This window comes from Lytechinus pictus, chromosome 3 (assembly GCF_037042905.1).
Source record: "Lytechinus pictus isolate F3 Inbred chromosome 3, Lp3.0, whole genome shotgun sequence".
Taxonomy (NCBI): domain Eukaryota; kingdom Metazoa; phylum Echinodermata; class Echinoidea; order Temnopleuroida; family Toxopneustidae; genus Lytechinus; species Lytechinus pictus.
The window spans coordinates 17,062,842-17,090,825 of record NC_087247.1 but is presented as its reverse complement, the minus strand read 5'-3'; the positions used below and the strand labels follow the sequence as shown (position 1 = coordinate 17,090,825).

At 35.9% G+C, this 27,984-nt stretch overlaps 1 protein-coding gene across 1 annotated transcript; it reads right to left on the bottom strand.

The window, feature by feature from the left end:
* Positions 1–30: 30 nt before the first annotated feature.
* Positions 31–27,961, bottom strand: LOC129257716 (transcription factor CP2-like). The gene is made up of 15 exons (XM_054896107.2): positions 27,677–27,961; positions 18,899–18,943; positions 17,521–17,616; positions 17,055–17,196; positions 16,219–16,431; positions 14,924–15,073; positions 13,456–13,560; positions 11,856–12,034; positions 10,985–11,048; positions 10,366–10,459; positions 9,569–9,659; positions 8,735–8,784; positions 7,654–7,796; positions 4,978–5,029; positions 31–3,013 (listed from the first exon to the last, which is right to left on the bottom strand). Exons 1-15 carry the CDS (start codon positions 27,787–27,789, stop codon positions 2,976–2,978), a joined length of 1,575 nt encoding a protein of 524 aa, XP_054752082.1. The 5' UTR covers positions 27,790–27,961; the 3' UTR covers positions 31–2,975.
* Positions 27,962–27,984: the final 23 nt, after the last annotated feature.

Genomic DNA, 27,984 nt, shown 5'->3' with positions numbered 1-27,984 from the left:
GAACACAAAACCACTTTGACACAGAATCAATTAAGCTTCTGTTTCTCTTTACCAGAATATCTTCAAAATCTATAGAATGTGATCAAACAAAATGATCTGTATCTTCTGTACAGGTTCTTAAAAATATGTACAAAGTTCTAAAACATTTCATTCATTCCAACATCCATGATCAATGCCTTTGCCCTTGGGTAGGGCAAACCTATTGTTGGGAAACGACACAATATTACATCAATAATGATAGACAAGTTCATAATACATCCAACAAGGGGAAAAACATATGAGATGTAACAGGCACATTTAGAGGAAATAAAAGGCAGATTGGTATGATAAAATGAGATAAAGTAAAAATCTGCTATATCTGAAAGTGGCAAAGCAAAGGATTAATCAACAAACCTTGCAGAGGTGTTACTCTGATAAAAATTTGAAATTTGAAACTGATGTATAAAATCGCTGATGAGCTTTGATTACAGTACCTTAGCTAGGTCCAATATAACATTAAGTGTGTCATGGTCAACTGAAGTTTCCTCGAGAGATGATGATTTATCTATTTCTGTAAAGTTATGCATGACTTCAGAATGTAAAACCATTGGAGTTTTTCTCACATTAGGCCAACATAAGTTGAACAAGTGGAATGCCTCTGGCCGTCTCACCTGCATCACGCGATTCAATATAGCAGCAGTGCTGATTTTGAAAACTACTATAACTCGCACAAGATGTTCAGTGATACTTGGTTACTCTTATTTCCACGTTTTATGAACTAGACCAATACACTTATAGAGATATGATGGCAATTCAACAAATACCCCCAACGTGGCCAAAGTTCTTTGACCTTGATCATGTGACCTGAAACTCGCACAGGATGTTCAGTGATACTTGATTACTATTATGTCAAAGTTTTATGAACTAGACCAACACACTTTCAAATTTATGGCTGTAATTCAACAAATACCCCAATTCGGCCAAAGTTCATTGACCCTAAATGACCTTTGACCTTGGTCATGTGACGTGAAACTCATGCAGGATGTTCAGTGATACTTGATTAACCTTATGTATAAGTTTCATGAACTAGGTCCATATACTTTCTAAGTTATGCTGTCATTTCAAAAACTTAACCTCAGGTTAAGATTTGGTGTTGACGCCGCCACCGCCGCCGTCGCCGTCGGAAAAGCGGCGCCTATAGTCTCACTCTGCTATGCAGGTGAGACAAAAATGCTCATTGAACTGAACAGTAAATAATGAAGAAAACGGTTTTGTACAGTGGTATCTTTTATGAGAAAACCATGAGGGAAATGACCGAGTACACATGCTCTAAAGTCATCAAAGCACTTCATCACCAGACAAGAATTTATGTCATTCGTAAAATAACCCTTGAAAATGTAAAGCGAAACTTTATAAAAGTTACTTATCTGCCTTCATTTTGACTACTCATCATCTCACTCAAAGCATTATTTCAGACCAGAATATGCAAAAAAAAAGAAAAGGCCCTCCCTCTCCCATAAATGTGTTGGATGTTATAAGTCAAACCATTTGTATATACCAGCAACACGGTATGGTTCCAAATGTTTTCTTTTATACATCTCAATTTCAAACTCAAACAGAGTTTACTAACTAAACTGCCAATCCACAGCCTGTTCATCCTATGTAAATACAAATTAAAATCATACTGAAGCACAAACATACACATGGTTTTTGACAAATGATCACTGTGATAATTATGCAGTGCGAATCTTTTCAGTGTAACCTGAGCAACAAGGTGATGCACTGTGTACCAAACTGGGAGTTGAAATTATGTGATTTTTAAGTATTTACTTGACTCCTCGTGAAATTAACAATTCACATAATCATGTTTAATTCTATCGTATACTACCACTGTACAGTGGAACCTTGTCACCAGAAACTCATGGGTAAACCACTAGGGTATCATTAATTCTAGGTGAATCCTGTCTCGTAAAAACTACACAGAAGAATTGGCACCCTGTTGCACAAGGTAGCAATCATTTCACCATGAAACAAAAACAGTTGTGTGGAAAAGGGCCCAAGAAAAAAAAAATTGATAGTAAAAGGAGTCTGCTATAACTGTATGTTTGCCACTGTATATTAAAGCTGTAATGATAATGTACGATCTGTCACAACTCCTTCCTTACATAGCATGTATGAAAAAGAAAATCAAAGTGCATGAACAATACGCTAAAAAGCATTTAATGAAACATGGTCACATGTAAAATATAATAAAAGCTCAAGATGATATTTGATATGGAGAACTGCACCTCTCCAGTAAAGGGGACGTTTAGCCGGACGATAAGTTTGGATTAATAAAAGCAGAAAAGTTAGAGATAACTATTGGTGAAAATTTGAATAACATCCATGAATAATTGAGTTATGGATTTTTAAACCGTTTTATTTTGTTGTCATATGCGAGCAGCTCCCCATGTAATAAATTCCATTGTTTTTAATGGAAGATGATGAATGAAAATATTTTTCTTTTAGTAGGGGATATGAAATGATGTGCCTGATGATATATCCACCCAACAATTATATAAAAAAAATCAATTTTTAAAGAAAGTGGCATCCTATGGAATTAACATTATATGAATGGAGGAGCTTCTTATCTTTGACATCACAAAATCAACATTTTAGAAATTCATATCTCCATTATTCTTCTACCAAAACATTCACCAATACTTTTCTCAAATTGTTCTGCTGTTATTACGTAAAACCAACTTATTGTCGGGGTGAATTTCCCCTTTAATTGTCCTCCTACTCAAACGCTGCTCAACAAACTTGAGAACATAGCATACATCAACCAATACACAGAGGAGGTGTTAATGACAAGTATCAATGCAAACTCGTTCCTCTTGTGCATCGTAGAAGTGCTGGATAGAGTCCAAGAAGATTACTGCCAAGGATTTCAGACTCCAGAATGAAGACTTTCGCTTTTGCTAGATAAGTTCATTTGTTATTCTTCAGAGATGTTTTCACTTCATCACTATTGTATATGTGTTTCCATCGGGATCTGTAAAAAAAAGAAGAAATGCCCAATTACTTTGTTAAACAAAGGTACTCAGATGAACGTAATTCAAAAGTATGCAATAGGAATGCGAACCCTTTGACACTGTTCTCATTATACTTTCTAAAACTAGTTTACTGGAAACCGATTCAGGATACCAGTTTGGAAGATCGCTTTGCTAGCGTTCCCATTTGATCACCCGAAAGTGGTTTTCAAACCCACTTCACGTAAAGTGGTCTTGTTGCTATGGGAATGCTCTCAGTGGGGTGACATGTTTTGTGCGAGATTTGAACCGCGGCGTAGACATTCTACACACAGTGTGTGGAGTAGCGCGCTCGAATTATGTGAAGATCGCTTCCCGAAGAACGGTTGTGTCCTTACACTAAAACCAGCTTAAGCCCCTATCACACTTATTCGGAATCAGCAGGAATCAAGCAGAAGCTGGAACTAAAGAAATATTCAAAAAATCTAGAAATTTTTGGGAGAAACTTATGAATTCACCAAACTGGAGTTGAAATTCAGTAACTTGACCAGGTGAATTATCATACACTTGTCAAAATGAACCGCAATGGAGTTAGATTGATAATTCGTGCTGCATTCTTGGACATTCTAGGCGCATTCTAAATATTCTGACTGCATTCTCAGTGCATTCGAAATATTTTTGTCATTTCTTTTGGCCGTCCCGAAGGTTTTTGGTCATGTTCGAAACATTCGAGGGGCATTTTTGAACGGTGTTCGAAGTAGATTTAAATGACCAATTGGTGGTCGAACAATAGTCCTTTCATTCCAGCCAATTCTGCTTGATTCGGTATAAGTGTGATGGGGCTTTAACAAGGCAAAGCGATCTTCAAAACTGTATTGCGAGATGATTTTCTGAACCGGTTTGGAAGATCGCTTCCAAGACCGCTTCGACCGTTCTCATTACACGTTAAACTAGTTTCCATTAAACTATCCAGTTTTAAGACGGTAGTGAGAACAGTGTCTATCTTGAAGTTAACATATACTTATGTTAATTTAGTAATCATAATAAACTATTTGAACAGAAATGGCTAAATTTAAGAGATGTACTTTTAGATTTGAGCAAGCAAGAGTACCATATGAAAACCAAAGTCCAATGTAGAATCAATAATAATGCCATATGTATATTTGCAGGGAAATTTATTTATGGCAGTCAGACAACTGGAGATAATGTTGGTCTCTTTCATGCCAAATCTCCTTTTGGTTAAAGGGTACTCCTGGCTGAAAATAATATGACTTTAAATCCGACAAGCAATGCAATGAACATTTCATCAAAATTAAACAAGGAATAACAAAGTTACAACATTTCGGTCAAATGCATGTCTTTATGAATATGCAATGACAAAGCTGATGATGTGATATCCCCCAAATTCTTTTGCATTTTATAATATGAAATATGATATTGCTCTCCCAAGAATGAAAAAAAAATGGATCGACCCATGATTTAATAAGTAATGATAATCACTACTCTCTAGGGTGATATTTCATACAATCATGTATGAAATATAAAAAAGAAAAAGGAAAGTAGATACATGACACCCACCTATTCATGATAGCATGCATGTAACTGTTTAAAAAAAAAAATTGCTAAACTTTAAAATTGTTATCAGATTTTGATGAAATTATCAACATTTTACTCTGGGAATATTTCTCTATTTATATACAAGTTGATCTGATTATTTTCAGCCAAAAGTACCCATTTCAGAACATTCATTGCATTTGAGATCGACCAATGAGCTGATGAAATAGGAGGATCATTTTCATCACTATTTTCTAGGTATCACACATTATGGGCACACAACAGAAATTACATTCAAGGCACATTACAAAAAAGCTGCAATCAATCTCAAAAAATCAATTGCAACATGACTTTCAGATCTGTGCATTTGAGATTTGCAAGGGGAGGGGGGGGGGTTGAGTTGTGAGTAGCAGGCCCTTCTAATTCTACATACCTTTCACTGCCTCTAGTGAAAAGTTGCTCTCATCTGTGATGTTTTGCACCATCTGAAAAATACAAAATGATGATCATAAAGTGTAACTTTCTGGAGTATGATTATAATAGAATTATTTGTTATTTGTGTAAAGAAAAACATAACAAATCCATTCATTTGAGAATAGTATACTCGATTTGTTGATCAAAGAAACATATCAATTCTTCAGGCCTGCCAACTACTCCTTTTTAACCCTAATACCATAGCCATAATAGCTATAATAGCCATAATACCCCCTGTCAAATTTTTGTCGCTACTTCCTAACGCCTCAATATTTCGAAACAAAATTTCATGACTTTTTTCTCTATTCCTTCCCGCACAGTTTGATACCAAATTTTTGGTGATCGGACCTACCGTGCGGGTGTCAGATTACGTTTACCGAACACATGTCAATGAAATTTCACTATTTCTCTATATGACTGTGTATAACCCTATGGACAAAATCAGAAGCTTTTCCAATTTATGTAAATACGGAAAAGTATTTACATAAAAGTATAATCATTATTTCGAATAGTGTAAATAATTACCACACACGCACACATCTAAAAACGCTTGACAAAAACAAATACATATAAAGAAAATTGAAAAAATAATAAAATACATACGAAATAATTACCACAACCTATTCTTTTTCTTTCAGGACTTGATGAAGGAGGTATTTAGAGAGAAAAACCAAAATCTATGATTTCTTGTCTAAATTAATCAATTTAAAGAAAAAAATATAGGGACTTTCGTAAATTTAGCTATACGACATTGGAGTTTACATAATTCTAGAACCTTGTGCAGAATTCTCAGGAAATCAGGCGACCCCTGGCCAAGATCTCAGGGGGGGGGTCATAATGGCCCCTCCCCTGTAATAACAAGCTTTAAAATACCCCTGGAGTATAAGGGTTAAAAGGAGTTGCTCCTTTTTTGGGAAATTTCTAGTATACATTACATCAAACAGGGAAAGAAAACTCCCTTTTTTGTCAAGATATTATGTACAGTCATTTATGGGAAATATGCTGTGACTCCTATTCTTTAAACGAATGAATCACTCTTGTTTTGTATGTTTACAGGTTGGGCTGATTCTTATCCAAACTCCAAAATAACTTTGACAAATTATCCTGCTATCACATTCATCCAATTTCAGTTAACCATTTCATCCATGACACTATTGACATAGCGACTTATAATTTTCATGTCCTTAAGAGACCAGAGATACTCCATCTCTTCTTGCTAGACAGAGAATAGTAGGGTTTGAACCATGCAATGAAATATGGTAGAAATTAAAATGTGGACCTACTTCATCAGTGTCACTGATCATTTTAAAAGTCCCTTTTCCATTAAATCTTAAGATAACATTTCAAAGTATATATGCACTATAAACATGAGACTTTGATTCAAATCTAATTAGCATAAATTACTTTTGTGTTGAAAACGCAGCCCACTAGCTTCACCTATTCATGCCAGCCGAAAAAAGGCTGACTTAAATAGATAATAAACAAGGCCAGCACACAGCATAAAGGTTAGCTTGGGGTTATGGTATGTTGTAGAGTCTTGTGTTGTGCATGTTTATTGTTATGTTGATGTAGTCAAATCATTATGTAATGACATCATCATCACATGACTAGTCACATATTCTGTTATTTGTGTCACTGTACACTGGCCTTGCTTGCTCACTGCCTCCAGCCTATAAACAAGCAAGGCCTTTCTTATATACCCCAGCAAATGCAAGAGCAAACTTTTTGATAGTTAGTGAAGAAATTTCCACGCCATGGTTTATTTTCCAAATTCTCATGCATATACATTTTGTTTGACAATAGACTTTAGTGATATAATCCAATAGGCAGAGAGGAGGTGGGTATCTTTTATCATGCATTCATAAAAAGGTCTCATTATATATCCATAAGTGTCATGTACATTTGAATGATCAGTTTACAAAAGGTATTCAAATGTTAAGCCTACAATGGCTAAAATGTTAGCAAGCTACCATCTGTTTTTTTCTTCATTTCAATCACCTTCAGGAATTTTCTTTAATAATGGTGAGATTCTAAACCTAAAATAATGCAGGATTCATGATTGTTGCTAGGTCATACCTTGACTTGTTAACTAAATAATCTCACATGTCATGCATACCTTCGAGTAAATGATGAATGCATGGCTCATGTTTGTTGCTAGGTTAGGTTAAAGTTGATACATGTAGGTTTGGTGAAGATATACCATTAACCCATTGAGCCAAGTGCCCAAGAAAATTTGACAGAAAAGAAAATGTACCATTGAGAAATTATTTAGCTATGTTTGTTCAGCCTTGGGATTTCATGACTATACCAAAAGGCAATTTCCATTGGCATTACATAACAACTGCTGGGGCCCGTTGCAGAAAGAGTTGCAATCAATCGCAACTCTAAAAATCATGCGCAACTTGATTTTCAACCAATCAACAGCGCGCATTTGGGACTTGCGATTGATTTTTTGACTTGCGTTTAAACGCAACTCTTTCTGCAACGGGCCCCTGGTCATTAATATTGTTCTTCTCTGGATAGTTTCTATACAAATGGTGTCAAATCCCCCATGTAAACACACAATAATCTGCCTTAGTAGACTCCATCCTAGAAAAAAATCTTTTTAATTTTGCCTTATCGGTGTCATACTGACCTCATCACTAACTAAAACTCTGATTCCTCCAACTCCTTGCTTGAGAATTCTTGAGATGTGTTCGCTATCAACATGATATAGTGCTGCTAATTTGGCTTTCAATTCTGATACCAACGGTCTCTCAAGGTACATGGCATGGTATACTGAAAAACAAATAGGGGAAAGAAATTAATGAATGAAACCGAAGCCAAAGGCAAATAGAGACAGAGAGCAATAGGGCAGCACGATATGACAATGATATTGAGACACTGAAACTTGATGATATATTGAAGTTTAGATGGGTTTCAGAACAGAAATCTGCCTTGAAATGTCATAAAATACAGACATCACTACAATACACCTTACCAGATTCACAGGAAAGTGTCATATAAATGTCTACCCAAACTAATATTTTCTTTTTTTTTCTGATAGTGATAGCTAAAAAGTGGGATGTGAAAGTTTTTGTTATACTGTTGTGTCTTTGTCTTTTACTTCTGGTGATAATCAAATAACAAATATGCAATATCCTGTAGCCTGAGAGAGCAATGATTTTGAGAGAAATTCTTTCAAATTAAAGTGGATTGTCATCATATCATCACATTTAGTCCTGGCATAGTTGCAGTGCAGCAAACGGCAACTGACAACTTGGAAATGCTGAGAGACCCAGAAAAGGGCAACATGAATAAGCGCATGTGTCATATTATATATTGGAGTAAAGAACCATCTAATAATTGACAGAATCATATCTATGATTTATAATTATCAATACAAACAAGAATTCCAAAGTCACATTCATTATTGGGACAATGCATGTTTGATTTCATATGACATTTTTATTTTTTGAAAGTGTTACCATTGTCTAGTAAATTCATTATCAAGATTTATACAATAAATACAAAATTATTAGGATTAAAGAGTTCTCATGATAGAACAGGCATACTTTCATATAATAAATTGTAAAACAGGAAGTCAACTAATACAAAACAGGCAAACAAACTCTCAAAATGTTGGTAATAATTATGTCTCTAGTGGAATCAGCCAAATACCACAAATATTGCCATTTGAATGAAAAATTCTGAATACATAAGTAAAAGTATGATACCTTGTTCTCTATCTTGACAGACGTACATTGTTAATCTTGGTCTGATATGTCTGTGGGACAAAAAAATAAAAACTTATTATCATCAAAGGAAACAAGCAGTTTAAGATTGATTTTCAGAATTAAAACCTGTCACAACAACAACAAAAAATCTTAATAAACATGTACTACCATCAAAATGTACTTCAAAAAGACTTCATGTTCCAGAATTTCAAATAATTAACAGATATTTTTAAAAATGAGTAAACAGGGTTGTCAAGACAGAACTTTCTCTTTCCTTTTTTTAAGAACTTGGGGCTGTTTCAAAAACCAAACTTAACATTATCCATTACCTTAGGATGACTGAAGCACATTCTTAGGTGATTAATCAGATTCTTATAAAATCCTTTGTGATATCACATTCACCTTGCTAATGGAAGAACAAGATGTGTTTACAATTCACATGTATGCACTACCAGTACAATGAGGAAAGACTTCAGTGATATGCATTACACTAATCATTCTTGTAGAGAAGTATAAATAATGGCTTCTTCCATTATAGTGGTTTCAGATGTGGAATATAAAGTACCTCTTAATTTAAGGTGACAAGGCAAACTATTATCTCTTTCACAAGCTGAATGATAATGCTCTCTTTCTGAAGCAAACATCCAGCTTACCTTGAAGGTAGTATTTTGCCCATTATCTTCACCAACCGCGATTATTTGCTTATTAAGAAAATTTATGAGTACGAGGCCAATGAAATGAGATCACTCATCAAAATCTGTCATATGACAATGAATAAACTAATTATGGAAAATCAGCTTTACTAGTCTATGGAAAATTAATTTTTTAAATGACCTTTCTTGTAAGGCATTGTTGAGTCGAATACCATCAGCTGGACCCAAGATACGAATTAAATCTTCCTTTGCTAGTCTCAGTAAATCAGCACCTTAAAAAAATACAAGAAAAAATTGAAAAAATTTACATATATTGGTATTCAATCTTAAATTCAATGAAACATATTCATACATTTACCATTCTCCATGTAGGAAACTATTTTGCCTTGTATGGTGGAAAAGTACTTCACATATTATATTAAGGTTACAACATACATGTAGATAATTATGCTACAGCATGACAGAAATCAGCATTACATAAGCAAATGTTTCCATTAAAATGGCTTTACTTTCCTTTTAATTGCAAAAGGTGAGAAAAGAATCACCCGAGTCTTATAGCTAATCTGTTGCATAATTGCAGCGATAGTGATGACAGTAGTCATTTAAGTCCCTATGGACCCTTAAGATAACACTGTAGGCTACAGATTGCGAAGCATGCAGTGCTAATTATGAAATAATTTTTCAAGGTTTCCTCTTGAAACAATATTGCATGTACTGACATCATGTACCATTTAGGGCACCACATTAAGGCTTTTTGGAAACCTCCACAATGTTACTAAATCCCTTTCTAGATTGAATTTTGACAAAAGAACAAGTGCATGCATACCAAAAATCCTCAGCTTAAGACAATTTTTTGTGCCCCTTCTCTAAAATTTCGAATATCTTGGAGAAAAAAATTTCCGGAGATAAAACAAACACCTAATCAAATTAGGTATTCCCTTACAGGTGCAACATCGAACAAAGTTATTCAGTGCTTACCTGAGAAATTCTGGAAGGGTTTACAATAATTATCAAATCTATGTTGCTTCAGCCATTCTTGTGTCTGAGCTGCTGTGTAGTGTGGATATAACGGCTATTTGATCAATCAAGCAGATAGGAACAAAAACATAAAAAAAGACAGTGTAATACATGATTAGATGTGTATCTAGTGGCACATTGCAAAGCCTAAATCCATTCTGCAATGGATGAACTGAATGATGTATGTGCATGGTGGTAAAGATAAAGCATAAGAGGCTTAAACATGTGGTTAGTCCTGAAAAGGATGACAGAATGAGGAGAAGTTAATGAGAAATAAAAATGGAAGATATTGAGTTGGAATTGACAGGAGAGATAGATGAGAGAAGAGCATCAGCGTTTGAAACGTTAGTATTATTCTTTGAATTTCTGCATCTATTTTCAGGATTACATATCAGAAATACCGGTAATTGTGAATCAACAAAAAATGTGTTGAAATGTTTAGTATTTACAAAATCAGAGCTCAAATCATCAGTGTAAGAGAATCAATTGGTTTCTTTTTTTTTCTGTAATAAATACATGAGGGCACAAACTCAATAGGATAATTACAGAGAAAATGATGATGCTAACAAGTTCTACTTACTGATGGTGATTCTGCATTTGATACTTCAGGTGAAAGAACATGGTTGTTTGATGGAGCAGGAGATCTAGTAGAAACAAAATAATAACAGATTTTTAAGTTAAAATAAAGTTGCAGCAAACAATGATTTCATTACAAATGAACGAGCCAAGTTTAATTGTAATCATCACATAATTGTAGCTCTAGATCTGGTACATTTGCATAAACCTTATTTTGTGAAATCATGAAATCTAAAGATGAAACTGAGAACCCGGAAGATCTCAAACATGCAGGACAGTGTATTACTATTGCTTGGAAAAAGACCCATGCAGCTAACTGCCTGAAACTCCATTCTTATTATTTTTGCTCACTTCTCAGCAATCACACATTTTGTACCAGAATCATTTGTCACATATTTAATTTATTAATTTTTATTTTTGATTAACCAAAATTTAATTCTGTTATCTAAAATAATGTAGAGATATGAATAGACCACTCTAAATGTCTCAATATAAAATATCTAGAGAAACACTGTCGAAGTGTGTAAATATGTCCCTCGGGGTGGATGTGAAATGGAGTAGAGTCACCAACTTTGCGCATTAAAGTACCCACTTCACTAGTCATACAAGAGCAGGGGGAAACCCCGGGGGAGTGGTCCACCTACAACCCCCCCTAAATCTGTTATATCGGGTGGAGAGACCTGCCGGTCATAGTGATTCAGTTCGCTATTCACCTACCAGGTACCGGTGACACCAAACAAACAATGATAATTACAATGTTCAAAATCAATAATGAAAATTCTAACAATCGCTGCTAATACCGGCAGTATTTTTTTTTCGTGGTAAGAATAGGTAGAGTTGCAACTCATAGTTACAGAAGTGTGAAAGCATCGCACCTGTTTGGAGTACTAGTTACAAAGCTCTGTTCTATGGATGAGTAGGTATTGTCCAACGGTGAGTAGCATTGTTCTAATGATGAGAAACTCCTCCTCCCACTCTCATTCTGATATGATAGACCAGGGCTTGGGTTCTGGATACCGGTTATATTGGAAGGCTGCGGTATAGACACCGGCGACTGGCAAATAAAATGGGGAATATGTTAGGCAGAACAGATGCTTATCTTGGCTTTGTAGTAAATGGATTACCAATATATAATCAAGAATGGAATTCTAAGATTAACATGAAAACTATGACTTTTCAATCAAAAGGATTACAATTTGTCATATCATTATTGGCCTGGTCATGGTTTGATAACATCAAATAAGTAGGGCTTGATGGTATTGGTGGAAGAATTTGTTGCTCTCTATGTCAATGCCACTATATTTTTTTATTTATAACTATGATTCTTCATCCTAGGCCACTGCCTTGAGGAAGCAATATTTCATTGGAGAGGAGCAAAGAACATGACAAGTGATGTAGAATTTCGGACCCATGAATTCAAGCAAGAAAATTGAGAACTCCTTCCATGACTAATTGTGCTATCCCCTCATATGCATGTCATCCCTCAGCACACACCCATACCAATGGACCCCCATTTGCCTTTGTCACCCGGTACACTACATCTTCCATACCCAAATCTGCATCAAGTCCCCCGTCATCTTCCTATGCATCAACTTCACACCAAGTATTGCTCATCATTGCTCTCTCTCTCTCTCTGTCCTCTTCAAAATCACCATCTCATGTTTACTCAAACACCATGTCTCACTCCTATGCAGCATCACCGATCTCACACAACTCTTATACACCATTCCTCTTGTCTTCAAAGGAAATCTAACTCTTCACATTCCCTAACCTCCACCCACCCAAACATTGCTCCTGGAGCTATCACAGCAGTCTCACATCCATGAACCACATACTATACCCTAGGCACAAAACCTCCTCTACAAATTCCACTTCTCCATCACATAACTTCTCTCATTCCTCCAACTCTTGTATGGCATCTTTCATGAAGAAATCTCTTGCCAAGCTTGTTGTCATCCTATCTATCTTATTGCATCTCTTACAAATTCACTTCCCAAATTCTTCACACCACACTGAATCTGCTTGTACCATCTTCCTACAAATGCAGATTTATCAAGTTCCATGCTTTAGACGCGAGACTCCCACCTTTTGGAGTCTAGCTCACCCCTCCCTCAATCTCTTTCTCACGCCTGTATCACAGCCTATCCCCATACAGAGTCATGGAAAATCTAATGCATCGCTGGACCTTGAACTTGGCATCTCTGCAAATGCCACTAAAACTTCCCCTCCATCCAACTCACCATCATGTTTGTCTTCACAAGACTTAGTCTCAGACCCTTGCTCTCAAATGTTTTTGTTTTTAATTTCCCAACTCTCTCCCTTAGTCCCTTTATTCTGTCACGCATCAAATCTGATTGAAATGAATTCCACCTTAGGTTAAGTTCATACTAATAATGACTTCAAAAAATTTTGGACAGAAAAATCAAGCACACATCCCAATTCTGTTACACAGGAGAGATATAAATGTCTACCCACCTCTGTAAGAACTGTGCAATCATAGGACGGCTGGTATTTGTGCTTGTCTGTTTTCTTTTCCATCTTCTCTCTGTCCGTTTTATGTTTCCGGTCTGCACCTTTTGGCTAAAATAATAAATAAGGAGAAATAAGAGAACATTTTATTAATAGGTGACAATTCCGTCTGTTACATAGAAAATAAATATGCATTGCTTTGATTAGCGATGTCACAATACTCGCGCTGGACAAAATTTGTATCTGCCACTGTACCAACAACGCCTTAAAATGTGCGTTCATCGAATTTTAACGAGTACATAACATATTGTAAAAAACATATTTAGCATTAATACATCCTCACGTTTCACGTTATAAGCATTATTTTAGGGTTGGATGAAATTTTATCGATGATTAGGGGGCTTTTTGGACATCGTTCTGAGCAGTCAATGACTATCATCTATCCCCCATTTTGGATTTTGTGTTGTTACACATTCAGAAACACAGGGCAGTGTTTTTAAGAAAAATATCTTTTCTGTGATTTTCCGTTTGAAAAGCCACTTTCTGTTTTAAAAGGCTGTTTCTGCAAATTCCGTCCATTTTCCGCGGTAGCGGAAAATCACTCATTACGCCAAACCCCCGTTTGGAGAAAGACCGCAGTTCAGATTGCAAACTGCGGTATTAGACCCCAATTTGTGTTTGAAATCTAAAAAATCATTTCCAAGCCCTGGGGGCCGTTTCATAAAGCTGTTCGTAAGTTAAGAGCGACTTTAAGAACGACTGGTGATCATCGCCAATAGTGTGTACCATTTACCGCAAGACAGGATCACCAGTCGCTCTTAACTTACAAACAGCTTTATGAAACACCCGCCCAATCAACCCCGCTTGGCCAGGTAATCCCCGCTGTCTCAATTTCACCTCCACAGGCCAGATTATGAGCGTTGAGCCAAGGACGAAATGATAAACAACAGCTGTGCTATTACGTAAGACTTCTCTGCCTGTAGAAGGACCTTCGGAATGAAATTATTGTATTCGATATTCAATCATGTTTTCAAAGGCATATTGTATTCAGAAATTCAATGTTAGTCCATTTTCAATTTCGAACGAAGAAAATCAACCTCGAAATAAGGAAAGTAAGTGAATAAAAAATGGCAGCATGCTTTGCAGAGACCGCGCTCGGGCTGTTGTGTTATCTTCGGACCGAGGTCAAGAAACAGGTGTTTTGATACTAACATTGCTTGCTTGGGGCAGTAGGGTTTGTCGTACTTGGAGAAGAGAATTGATTGAGAAAAACTGGGGTATAGTGTTCTCAAATGGAGGTTTTTCGTCATGCTGTCCCTGCATAGCGGGTATTATCGACAACGAGAGATAATCGCTAAGTGGCAAAAGATGTGATTATCGACAGGACTAGCGATAAAGAGGTTATTGAGATTAGTGCTAGAAACGATGCAATATAAATCAAAAATATACATATCATATTACAGATATAATGTACCTTGAAGACCTTGACTTGGCAGCTGGCAGCATGTAAAGGCTTCTCTGTACCATCATCATCAACATAATATGAATCAACCTGTATCCTAAATATAACTCCTTTCTCTCCCCCATGCTTCTTGGCTGTGAACTCAGAACTTATACAGTGAATCTGTGAAGGAATAATAATGCATCCAAGGAGTGTTTGATTAAACTGGTGACCTGTTCATGTGCTAAATAAGTCAGATAACCCAAGTTTAATCAGGAGTTATAACAAAGTGCCTCTTTATTTTTCCAACAACCTTCATCAACTCTTGACAAATGCATTCAGACTCTTGTAAACAGCATGTAATTAAATATAAAGTAAGGAGTAAGACTTTAGCTCATGGATATCAAAATGATTGGACATCAAAATGATTAGGAATCGAATGATTGAGATTCTGATTTAGGACCCATGAACATGTCCTAGTCATGTATAACTTACAAAGGGCTAAATGAAATACTTGACTTGATACCTAGGCGTAAGAAGAAGTAAGGCGAGAAGGCAACAGGCCTTTGTGTCATGTTTTGACAATGGAGCTCAAAGAGCCTTTACCAAAACCACCATCAAAAATTAAACATAGTAAAATAATTTGTAATGAATATGGGAATGATATTGTCACAATTCCTTTGAATATATGGAAAAATGAGGCAATGTCTGTGTTAAAAAAAAAAACAATAGAAAATTTAAGCAAATGACTGGCCTAAAATAATTTTTGTACATACATTTCATATTTTACACTGATATTTTTGGCTTTTTGGCTAATTTTATATCCAGATAAAGGGAATATATTAACACACTCAGTGCATCATTTCTTTTTTTCCATACTATATGATCTCGCATGAAAAATTCAACATTTGTTTGTGCTATATAAGTTGATGGCTTATGGAAGTTCTCCTAAATGATGGAATATTATAACTCCAATTCCAGGATTCCCTCAGAAATTTCAGGGTTTATTTTCATGACATTTTTCAATTTTCCTAAACCAAGCAACAGTTTGATACAGGCTGAAGTATTAAAGCGACACTGAGATACCTCTACCATCATCAGTCCCATCTAGGCCCAGGAACACAAACTGGTTGATCACAGGGCTCATTGTAAATTGCATTGAACATTGTGTACATTCAATCATATAAAACACTATACAAGATTGATAAGCTTTGTGTTGCGGGCTCCTGGAATGCCGAAACAACCCACACCTACAAACGTTTCCCCAGATCTCTCCTATTAAAAAAATAATCTAAATTTGTATGGGAAGTCTATTTACAGTTTCTAACCTGAAGGAAAACACCAACTGTTGATGAGGGATCCCAGAAAAACTCTACTTCATTGATGTTCTGTGAGGCAGTGTTGTATTTGACAATGTTGTATGAAAGCGGAAGATCTATTCTTAATATTCTCTCTCCAGGTCGGTTTGTCTTCCACCCATCAATCTGGGCATGTTCGGTGTACTGCAACCTCTTATCATGAAATAGTACTCGAACTACACTCTGCAAAAAAAGAATGAAAGGAAGAGATGCACAAGATCAATTAGAAGTTCTGTCTGTAACATTTTACCCATTCTGGTCGAAAATTGTCAGTGGCTCGCTTTTAAAGCTCTGGGGAGTGTTTCATCAACATTTTTCATCTGATAGGTTGTCAGATCTGACAACTTTCCTTGATTTTGATTGGCTGAGACACTCAGTTCCTATGTCAACTGTCAGATAAACAAGACTTGTCAGATGTTTTCCTTTCATGAAACACTACCCTGGTTTATTTTTTTCATTATTACATTATACATAAAAAAAAAAAATTTGTATTGAGACAACAAATTTTACTGGGAATTTTGGTGAATTTTACTGCCATTGCTACATGGACATGGTGTCCGAGTAGCATTGGGATATTTACATAGGTCCTACAAGTCTGATTATGGCAATTAACTTCAACAAAACTTGATGAAATACGAACATTCACTTCTTAAACCAGGTAGCTAAATACCACAGATTTCATGCAGTTTCATAGTTTCTATTTTAAAAAAAAATTACGAAATTGTATATATGGTAGCCTACTGGTGTCCACCAAACACACTTAGTATGCAGACCAAACTTGTGGAAAGACTTCACTGCATTCTTACCTTAAATAATTTGCCTTCAAAATCCTTAGCTCCTAGCCTTCTGATTTTAAGTTCATAGGACTGGCCTTGGTTGAGGTAAGTTAAGGTGTCTTCGTTCACTTTAGTGAAAGGTGATGTGGCTGCATTTAAAATAACCTGGAAACTGAAAAAATAGTTTAAAAAAATACTTTAAGGGTGTGAGGAGATTTCCCTCTATTAAGTACATTATATCTCTGTCCCTTTCAACCTCCCATTATTAGTAACTTAAATCAAAATGGAACACCAAGATACACAATAACAGACTGAAATTCTACTTTTGGGACGATGATTTTCTCTTACTGGAAATAAGCTCTTTCAAATGAAGGTACATTATTCCACTACTAATCTACCTCATACATGTGGTATATCATTATCATCATCATCATAACCATCACCATCATCATCACCATCATCATCATCATCATTATCATTATATTGCCAATCCTACCTTGACTGGTCCTCTTCTTCAGCAGCTGCTGCAGCATGGATGGAAGAGAAAGCACCAAATGCCTTCTCAAGAGTGGTAGGTAGATCTGTACCTCTTCTAATAATGACAACAACAAAAAGTAAAAAAAAAATTATCACAAGTCAAATCCATATATTAAAAAGGATATACACACATAATTATGATGCCAATATGGACAGGCATCTCGGTTGCCATTATGGGCGAGTGAGGGAAATCAAAGTGTGCAAAAGTTGGAAACCAAAATTACACCAGATGGGTGTTTACAATGGCTTGAGTATGAAAACTTACACTTCCATTCCTGATTGTGTGTGATATGATCTGGGACCAATTGGAGAAGAGTTGCTTTTGAATGCAAATAGAACCAAAAAATATAAAACACTACTTTTGAATGTGCCCTTCTGATTGGTTGAAAAAAAGTTGTGTTTGATTGTAACTACTTCTGAAAAAGGCGTGTGGACTTCATGTTCAGATAGTGCACACAACCATAGGTAATCCATGAAACTACGCATGAAATACCAAGGACGCCTGGGGTATAAATCATATCCCCAGGATTTGCTAATTTGTCCTAGAATCAGAAAAACCAAGATGCAGGCCTTACATTTTAAACTGAATCAATAAATCATGATTGTAACTCATTAATTGGTTATAAAACTTTCAAACTGTGAAAAACTACATGTATTGTTCATTAATTTTAATTTTCAAAGTACACTGATTTGAAGAAAAACTTTGGAACTGCAATATATAATATGAAATTTTAAAAAAATGCATTTATCTTAATCACCCATGTGCATCTTCATAATATAATTTTATTTTTTTTAAGAGAAGAGACAAAGTCAGTTTTTTATTATTTCCCAGAGGGTAACACATTTCATAAAACCTAATGTTACTAAGACAATGACCATAATTTAGCTACTAACAGTTATCAACATTTATATAATTTACCCAGAGCAGCCAGAATACCTGTTTGCATAGTAATATTGTGTTCAAAATTATTTTTTGTTCTTCAACAGAGCACTAAAAAACTGTAAATTTGAGTGAGACCCACTATTGGAAAGTAAAAGATGTAGCTCACAAAACTCTCTTTTTAATTCTAAAACAAAATCATAATAATTTACGGAATTAAATTAAGTTTTGGGGAAACTGGCCAAGGCATATTATAAATAACTAGTAGAAACTGTCTGTGCCGGAAAACCAAGCATTTATCCTCTTGATCAAGAGGAAAACATTGCTAACCCTTATTTCAGCTCACAGAGGTTACTATAAACTGAACAGGAGAACATTATATCGTAAACTTGTACATTGGATGAGAGGGTACTCAAGGGATTCTTTATAATAGTTTTCCCTCAATTCTACCACTTACCCTTCAATTTCTTCTTGCTTGAACATAGGCAGGGCCAACACTTCACTGGAGAAAGGAAGAAATAAGAATGTGATTACAACATCATAGGATAATACATGATTATGAGGCCAAAGTGTTAATACAAACACCCTGGGCCACATATTCCACTGTAGCCAGGAGGCATTGGAGGGTACTATCATTTGCTGGGCATTTTCACCACAGATGGACACAGAGGCAAAAAAATCAAGTTGATATTCATGTAAAATGCTTTATGTTTTTTAATAAAACAAGACCTGAAGTTTCTGAGACAAAATTTTTTTCCGACTCTGGCAGCCATTTTTATTTCAAAATGGCTGCCAAAGTATGGATGTGTTGAAAATAGTATATTGATACATATTTTGTTTTGACAGATTTTTAAAGAACAGGTTTGATCATGATGTTTTCGCCTGTGATTTAGCTTGCTTTTATAACACTTTTTAAAATCCCACAGAAAGAAACACCAGTAATTCATTCATCTGATAAAAAAACATTGATGAAGTATGTGATATGGTATGTAATGTCAGTTACCGAAAACATGAACTTTTTCCCTCATTTCCTGGAAAAGAGGATATATTATATGAAACTTGGTAGATTTCCTCTCTAGGTAACACCCCTCCCTTCTACACCAAAATTAAAGATTAACAATTAACAATGAAGCCATAGGGTACCATTAAATATATGTTATGTCAGTTACCATGTGGAAAATTTAATGTCAGTTACCGAGATGTACTGTCAGTTACCATGATAAAACGTTGGTTACCAATATTGAAATGCAAATATGTGGTAAATTTTATGGTGAAGAAATATTGTATATTTGTTATTTAAGTCTTTCACTTTAAAAGTCACACCAGAAGGAGCTTGCTATTGACTTTTAAAAGGTATAGTTCACAAGGAATACTATATGAAATTATGAAGGAAGTTGCATTCCCATCGTGCAAAAAAAAATTACTATGAAATTGTTTTGTACATGCACTTACCAAGTACCTAATTGTTTGTATCAGACAATTTTTTGTTTGGTTTTCGGGGGGGGGGGGGGGGGTAGGGGGTACTTTTCCCAACCTATTGCCTAAATCTGCAACATTTTTAAAGCTTAACATTGTGATGAAGGGGATTTCCAGGGTCCCTTTTTTAGTTTCTAGGATTCTTTTGACCATTGCCTCGCTAAAAGTAAATTCTTGGTTTTTATACCTGTTAGTAGTGTGGATGTGTGTTACAATTTTGTTTTTGGTTTACAAGTATAGATGAAAAGTGAAATTTGACAGTTCTGATCAATGTTGCATGGATCTACTAAAACTGTGGTGTTTTTTTCTAATTTACAAATAGTTCAGTTTCAGTTTAGAAGCTGGAGTTTATTTTTTGTTGACAGCTTATAAAAGAAATTAGCAAAGAAAATAATTAAACAAATTATGAAGAGAATTGAAATCCGACAGATATGAACAAGCATTGCTTGCACTGACCAGAATAGAAATCAATAAAACTACATGGCTGCATGAGATTCGGGGGAGGGGTACATGTAGCCTAGGGGAGAAGACCCTTATTCATTTTTGCCTTTTTTGAGAGGAGGGGGAGGTTGGAGAAGGAAAAGGTTTAAAAAGTCAATATAGAACTGATAAATATATTATGGGTGTATAGTCAGAAAAATCCATGTGTACAGTCAATGCAATATTAAATTACTATAGGAAAACATGTAGCTGCTATGACCCCACCCCCCCCCCCCCCGAGTAAGTTAAACATACATTTCTTATCTTTTGATAATTAAAAATGTGAAGTATTATGAAACTTTTATGATTTTAAAAAGCCTTACATATAAGTACCAAGAAAATTATGCCTTTGAAAATCATATAGCACTGGTAAATGTTAATGTGTATTGTCAGTTACCGACAAGTAATGATAAAAATGTTCAAATCAAAGAAAGGAATTAAGAAAAAGAAAAAAGTTTTTCATTGAAATGTTCCTAAAAACTCGAGTATACTTCCACATCAAGCTCACTTTCATGTGAAGCCCTGCACAGAAGATACAATGCAATGATTCCACACATTTGACTTCCATGTGTTATCTCTATGGCAAATTACCGGTAAGTGTAATGTCAGTTACCAGCATGGTTGTGGAAAAATTATCATAGTCCCCAAAAGACAAAAACGAATTTTTTAATATTTTGACACATCTTAACCTAGTAACAGAGGTATATTTACATATTCAAATTATTACTCTATCTAGTCAGGGACATGAGATATTTCAATTTTAATGAACACCCTGAAATTGCATGTCCTTTTGCGTAATGTCAGTTACCGTCACAATTTTGCTTGCTGATGCGTAAAAAAATGTGGTTACATAGGAAAACTTAGTATCAGAGTATACAGCAAGGTTCACTTTATTAACTCTATCAAAAGCAAACTCCCATAATTTGTTGTTTTAGAGATACACACAATGAAAGGTGTGAAAACATTGTGCCGTGTATTGTCAGTTACCGTGAAAATGCCCTGCTATGAACAAGATGTTACTCCGGTACTTCTTTGCATATCAATCACACCCCCCCCCAAAAAAAAAAAAAATGAAAAAAATATATAAATAAAACAATGAAATAAATAATAAATAAAAAATGAGAAAATAAATAAACAAAATAATAATAATAATAATAAATAAATGAATAAGTAAATAAATAAATTATGAATAAAAAATAACTGAATGCAGACAGTTTCTGCTGGCAAGATGATAAAATCAAACTTGGCAAAATAAATGATAACTGAACATTTTTACTTTTTTTGTACATTTTTAGGTAGGCCTACTGGGAGAAAAACTGAGATGGTATGCAATTATCTTTCTTAGCTTTTGTCATGGAAAATGATCATGCAAATCATTGGGCCCTATCACCAGCCAACCAACAATTAAAACCATGCAGTATTCTGATTATCTAGCTAAGTATCAGTCCATTGACAATTAACATCGTGCTTTTATATGCTCTGCCCCAGAGCAGGGAGTGAGCTAAATTTTTTATTGAACAATCGATGCAATAAACCAAAAGCTTCAGTTTCTGGGTGCTAATGCAGTTTCCACTGGCCAACTTAAAGCAAATTTTCCCATCAGTAACTGTTTGCAAATGTCATAGCAAGTCTCTCAGTCACATTTCAAGGTCAATATGACCACCGCTTTTCCCAATAGGAACAGCTGTATTTCGGCTTCGATCTTGGCATCATCATTCAAATTCTCAGTCAAACATCGCTTCGCTTTGATGTGCCGTAATTTTGATATAGACCACTTGTTCACTGCAACCACCTTGACTGTGGGGAATCTACATGTAGGTCTATGGCAGTATACAACACACATTTAAAATTCATTAAAATATCACTTTTATAAAACCAAAAATACTCATTTCCATACAGTTGTGACTTATTTTTCATTAGTAACTTGGGAATCATTTTTGTATTCACCAAAGCACCAAAAACTTGAATTTTGAGCATATTTTTGTGTAGGCCCTCTATTGGTGGAAGGTAAAATTGCAAGAAAATAGTCATTGAATAATCTCTATTTCTAATTCAGAAAAAAATAATAATTAAAACAATTTAATTCACTTAAGAGCCAAGTTACATGATGAATAGTTGTAATGGAAACTGACAGAGTAAAAAAATCAAGCATTTGGCCACAAGAACAAGAGAAAATAAGCCAAACATTGCCAACCTTATTTCACCACACAGGGAGTAGTAACAGAGGACATAACTTCGTTCACTGAATGAGTGATATAGACTGAAGTTAGTGACTAAATTCATGTGCACATGCAGTGAACAATCAGGAGAGCTGCCGTTTGGTCACTAACTTCATTCCATATCAAAACTATGGCAAAGCCAAGCAGGCCAAGCGAAGCGATGTCTAAATGAGAATTTCACAATGACCTTGATGATGTGGAGCCGAAATACAGCTGTTTGCTATATTCGGAAAAGGGGCGGGCATATTATTGACCTTGAAATGTGATTGAGAGACTTGCTATGACATTTGCAAACAGTTACTGATGGGAAAATTTGCTCAAAGTTGGCCGGCGCGAAATTGTATTAATTAGCGCCATTTCTGTTTCTCCGGTTGTTCTGCTGGACTGCATCTTGCTTCAGCCTTCACTATTCGAACTACTGCTCCACTGACTTCTTTCTCCCTATACAGGGAACCTACATCTAGAGTATATCCAAAATTTAATTCTTGATTCAAGTAATACAAAAATTTTCATAAAAATAAATGCCTAAGAATCATTGAAGTATTGAAAATAATTACAATATAGACTCTAATCTAGAAGTATCAAAATCAGTATCAAGATCAAAATCACCTAGCCCTAGGTAAAATTTTACAAAATAAGGATTAGAATCTATCAAACAAGTGGAATGCCTCTAGCGGTCTCACCTGCATCATGCGATTCAATATAGCAGCAGTGCTGACTTTGAGAACTACTATAACCCGCACAAGATGTTCAGTGATACTTGATTACTCTGATGTCCAAGTTTCATGAGTCAGATCCATAAACATTCAAAGTTATGATGGTAATTCAACAGATACCCCCATTATGGCCAAAGTTCATTGACCTTTGACCTTGGTCATGTGACCTGAAATGTGCACAGGATGTTCAGTGATACTTGATTACTCTTATGTCCAAGTTTTATGAACTAGATCAATATACTTTCAAAGTTATGATGGTAAATCAACAAATACCCCCAATTTGGCCAAAGTTCATTGATCCTAAATGAACTTTGACCTTAATCATGTGACCTGAAACTTGCACAGGATGTTTAGTGATACTTGATTACTATAATGTCCAAGTTTCATGAATCAGATCCATAAACTTTCAAAGTTATGATGGTAATTCAACAGATACCCCCATTCGGCCAAAGTTCATTGACCCTAAATGACCTTTGACCTTGGTCATGTGACGTGAAACTCATGCAGGATGTTCAGTGATACTTGATTAACCTTATGTCCAAGTTTCATGAACTAGGTCCATATATTTCTAAGTTATGCTGTCATTTCAAAAACTTAACCTTTGGTTAAGATTTGGTGTTGACGCCGCCGCCGTCGGAAAAGCGGCGCCTATAGTCTCACTCTGCTATGCAGGTGAGACAAAAATGAGAACCCTGAGTGACCCTGTTTTTAGGGGAATAATATCATACAATGCCTAGGGCGGCATAGGTGATAGGTCCCTCACACTGCACTATGTGTGAGATATCTAGCTATATGTGAATCTATTATGATGGATAAACCTAAAAAGCCCCCCCCCCCCCCATAAAAAATTATTTAAAAAACTTCTCTAAGAGTCCAAGCTCCAAATATGCAGACTAAAGACAAAGTCTTATTCTATTGCATGGAGTGATTTCAGAATGATAATTTTTCATTAAATATCATTGAAGTTTCTTTCATGTTACATTGTACTAAATCGGTACCTGGAATATACTTTAAATATAATTTACAAGATATACCAGGGGCATAACAGGGGTCGGTGGCCAGGGGGGTCAAGAGCCAAAAATTTCCCGGTCATATCATGGTATGAAAAAGAATTTATGATTGTGCCCGAGCATTAGGGCAAAGCTCAATGCGTGATAAGTACAAAAAGAGGGGGCACAGCATGGCGCGCGCAGCAAAAAGTTTGAGCTTGATTTTCACAAGGTATTCATAAAATAACATCTTATCTTACAACTCCCTTCCCTTCCCTTCCCTGCCCTTTCATCTTTTCTTTTTTGTTCTTGGTTGTAGAACGTTTGGGGGCCAATGCTACACAGATCGGGTCCGGGGCAGTGGATGCACCAGGATTTTTAACCTAGGGCAAGAAGCGTGAGCTATTTTTTTCAATGTAGGCACTACTGACTTGAAAAGGGAACTGTTAATGACTAGCTATTTGCATCATTTGGTCATGAAGATGATATCTCTAAAAATAAATAATGCGAGTGCGAAGCGCGAGCTGAAAATTTGATATCCTGAGATGATAACTGGACATTCTAGGCATATCTTGTTATCATGAACTGGATCTGGATGGCTATCTAACTAAACAATTGATGCAAGCGCGTAGTACGAGCTAAAAATGTTTGATTTATGAAAATTATGAATACGCAGGATGTGTATCTCGCTAAAACCAATAATGAAAACTCTAATTGCAAGAATCATATTGACTTGAACACTGCATTTTTAAGCCCCATGTGAACATATACTTTACTTATCTCAGTCAACAGTTACTGTGAGTGCATAGTGTGAGTGAAATTTTGAATTTTATATAGACCTAATGACCTGAAAGATTTATGTTGACAAAAATTGAAGGGAGCTAACAGTGAATGGATGAGAAAATTTTCAAAATTTAAAGAAAGAAAAGGCTGTTTTTGAGCACTTTGCAGAGCTCTTTAGTAGGATGGTTATGACAACATTTACAATACATTTGTTTTTATTTTTCAAAATTTCTGGGAGGGGGGGAACATGTGGGGAGGCCCCCCGTGCTTCTCCCTTGGTGCTGTCACCCTGTCACTGGTCCGGGGCGAAGCCCCTGGAACTGTCATTGCAGATGGCTCCTTTTTTTTATCAAACCGCGGGTACATACACAACACAACTTCAAAGCAGTTGCGCATAATAAACTAAATATTTTGAGGAAGCACAACATAGAAAATGAGGTAAAATTTGTAAAAAGTCACCAGCAAGCGAAACGAGCCAGAAAAAATTGGCCTTTTAAAGTGATTTTGAAATGAAATTCTAATTATGTGATAGAAGCTTTGGATATTTAGCCAAAGTAAACATTAAGAGGCTTTTTACGGTAAATCTAGCCATCATAAAGCTTTGCTTATACATGTAGGTTAGGACATAGGGGGATATAACTAGCCCTTGGCTAAGAATTTTTCTGTCGTGATTGCAATTCAGCAAGCTTATAATAGACGCCAACCACATTTCTTCCCGTTCTTTTCATTTTTCAATCCTCAGCAGCCCAGCCATCTTATTAAGTTCTTTTCTTTTTTGCTTGTCCCTTTTCTTCATATTCTGATTTTTCAATTCAGCTTTTGGCTGGCAGCCGTCTGTTTCGAGGAGTTTTTTTAAACATTTTAATTTTTTTAAAATTTATCCTCGTACACAGACGGCTCGCGATCATGCAGCCGCTATTAGGGGGTTAACAATGCAAAATCCCCCGACGGGGCTCATCGATTTTTGTCTATTTCATAAAAATATATAAAAAAACTCCTGGTTTATCCGAACTTATTAACGTATACAGGTATGGCCATTGAGTCCCTGTACAGATCGAATTAGAACTTCAGTCTCTGTAATTGGTGAGTGGAGCCAATGGAGTTCAGCGGAACAACCAATAACAGAGACCGGAGCCCAGTACTCGTCCGTGTAATACTAGTCAAACATATAATCTCCAAAATGGGGTAGAATGTGGTCGCAATATCACTCCAAATATAAGGGGAACAAATAAATTATGCACTTACCTTGATTATATGGATGAAGGTCTATCGTGACACAGAATTCCTGACATCGAGGCACAAACTGGACTCTCAAAAAAAGGAAAAGTTCTGTCTCGTTCGTTCTCCTTCTATCATAATTGAAAACAAAATGGCCGATCGATACCAAAACAAACGCGACATTGACGTCTAACTTTTCCTTTTTTTGAGGGTCCAGTTTGTGCCTCGATGTCAGGAATTCTGTCTCACGAAAGACCTTCATCCATATAATCGAGGTAAGTGCATAATTTATTTTTCCCCCTTTTATTTGGAGTGCTATTGCGACCACATTCTACCCCATTTTGGAGAGTATATGTTTGACTAGTATTACATGGACGAGTCCTGTCCCTGGGTTACAGAGACCGAAGCTTTTGGTCTACTTTTGGCTCTACCTTCATTTCCCGTTTCTTTTCGCCTCTTTCTCCAATTTTCCCGCCATTCTTGCCCGTGCCATTGAGTCATATCTTTCCATTTATCCCTCTCTTGCTACTATATTTCTGTACTTTCTCAGTCTTGTTCGTTTCTTCCTTTTCCTGCTTTCCTTCCATTTTCCCTAACTTAGGTCTATTTTCTTTCTGTCCTTTTCACTTTTTCCATTTCCCTTTCCTTTTTCCCCCTCCCTCTTTCTTTCTTCCTTCCTTCTTTTCTTTCTCTCTCTTTCTTTCTTTCCATTTCACTCTTCTTTCTTCCTTTTCTCTATTTTTCCCATTTCTTCCCCCGGTGAAATCCGCCTGGGGGCAGCTTGCACTCCCTGCCTGTAGTTACTCCACTAAATTGAGATAAACCCAGGCTAGGTAATCGTGCAGAGCGAGTTAAGGCCACCGCACACCTTATGACTGCTCGCGATCCGATTTTGGAACAAATCGCAATTTGCTCATTTTCTGAAAATTTTAATGGGACATATTATTTTATTTGAGCTTAATATTAATTGAAAGAATACTAATATAACCATTTTGAAAGATTGCAAGCCTTTATTTTTGAGTAAAGGCCAAATTAGTTTCAAATCGTAGCCAATCGTACGATTGCTATGTATGACGTCATTACGACTAGATATTAAATTCGCTTTTATTTTAAGACTAAGAGTAAGAAGGATGATAGCATAGTCACATATTTGAACATAGGTATTCGTACGATGATTTCGAACATTACACAGTAAGATATTCCAAGTCTCAATATTAGCATCAAATTCTATTACATTTTATTCTGAAATCGGGTCGCAGACCAATCGTAAGGTGTGCGGTCGCCTTAAGTTTATGGACGAAAGAGGCACTCGCTTGATTGCTTGCAACGGAAAACCAATGCAAAGTGCACCCACCTCATGTTGTATGCTCCAGTGCCGAGTTCAGTTCCCAAACCCGACAGATTCGATGCAAAATCTTCAGCAAGACCATCGTCTACGTGGAGAGCGCTGCTACTCCAAGCCATCATCAATTAAAATTATGGATTAACACAACCTGGATTAAATCTTCTTATGGCTTGTACTTTTGTAGTCACTTCCAGCCTTGAAATATAAGCATTTTACAACACGAAGTCCGTGAAATATTTGCTTCTTTTTTTCTCTCGAATGTACGTTGTTTTCATAGTACGGTGGCTCAAAAGTAGAAAATACATTTTGGTAAAATG

Coding starts and splice junctions, on each gene's coding strand:
- LOC129257716 (XM_054896107.2), bottom strand. CDS start 27,789: ATGATGGCTTGGAGTAGCAGCGCTCTCCACGTAGACGATGGTCTTGCT. Junction 9,660..10,365: donor ACCCTTCCAGAATTTCTCAG/GTAAGCACTGAA, acceptor TATTTTTTTAAG/GTGCTGATTTACTGAGACTA. Junction 7,797..8,734: donor CTGTCAAGATAGAGAACAAG/GTATCATACTTT, acceptor TTTGTTTTTCAG/TATACCATGCCATGTACCTT.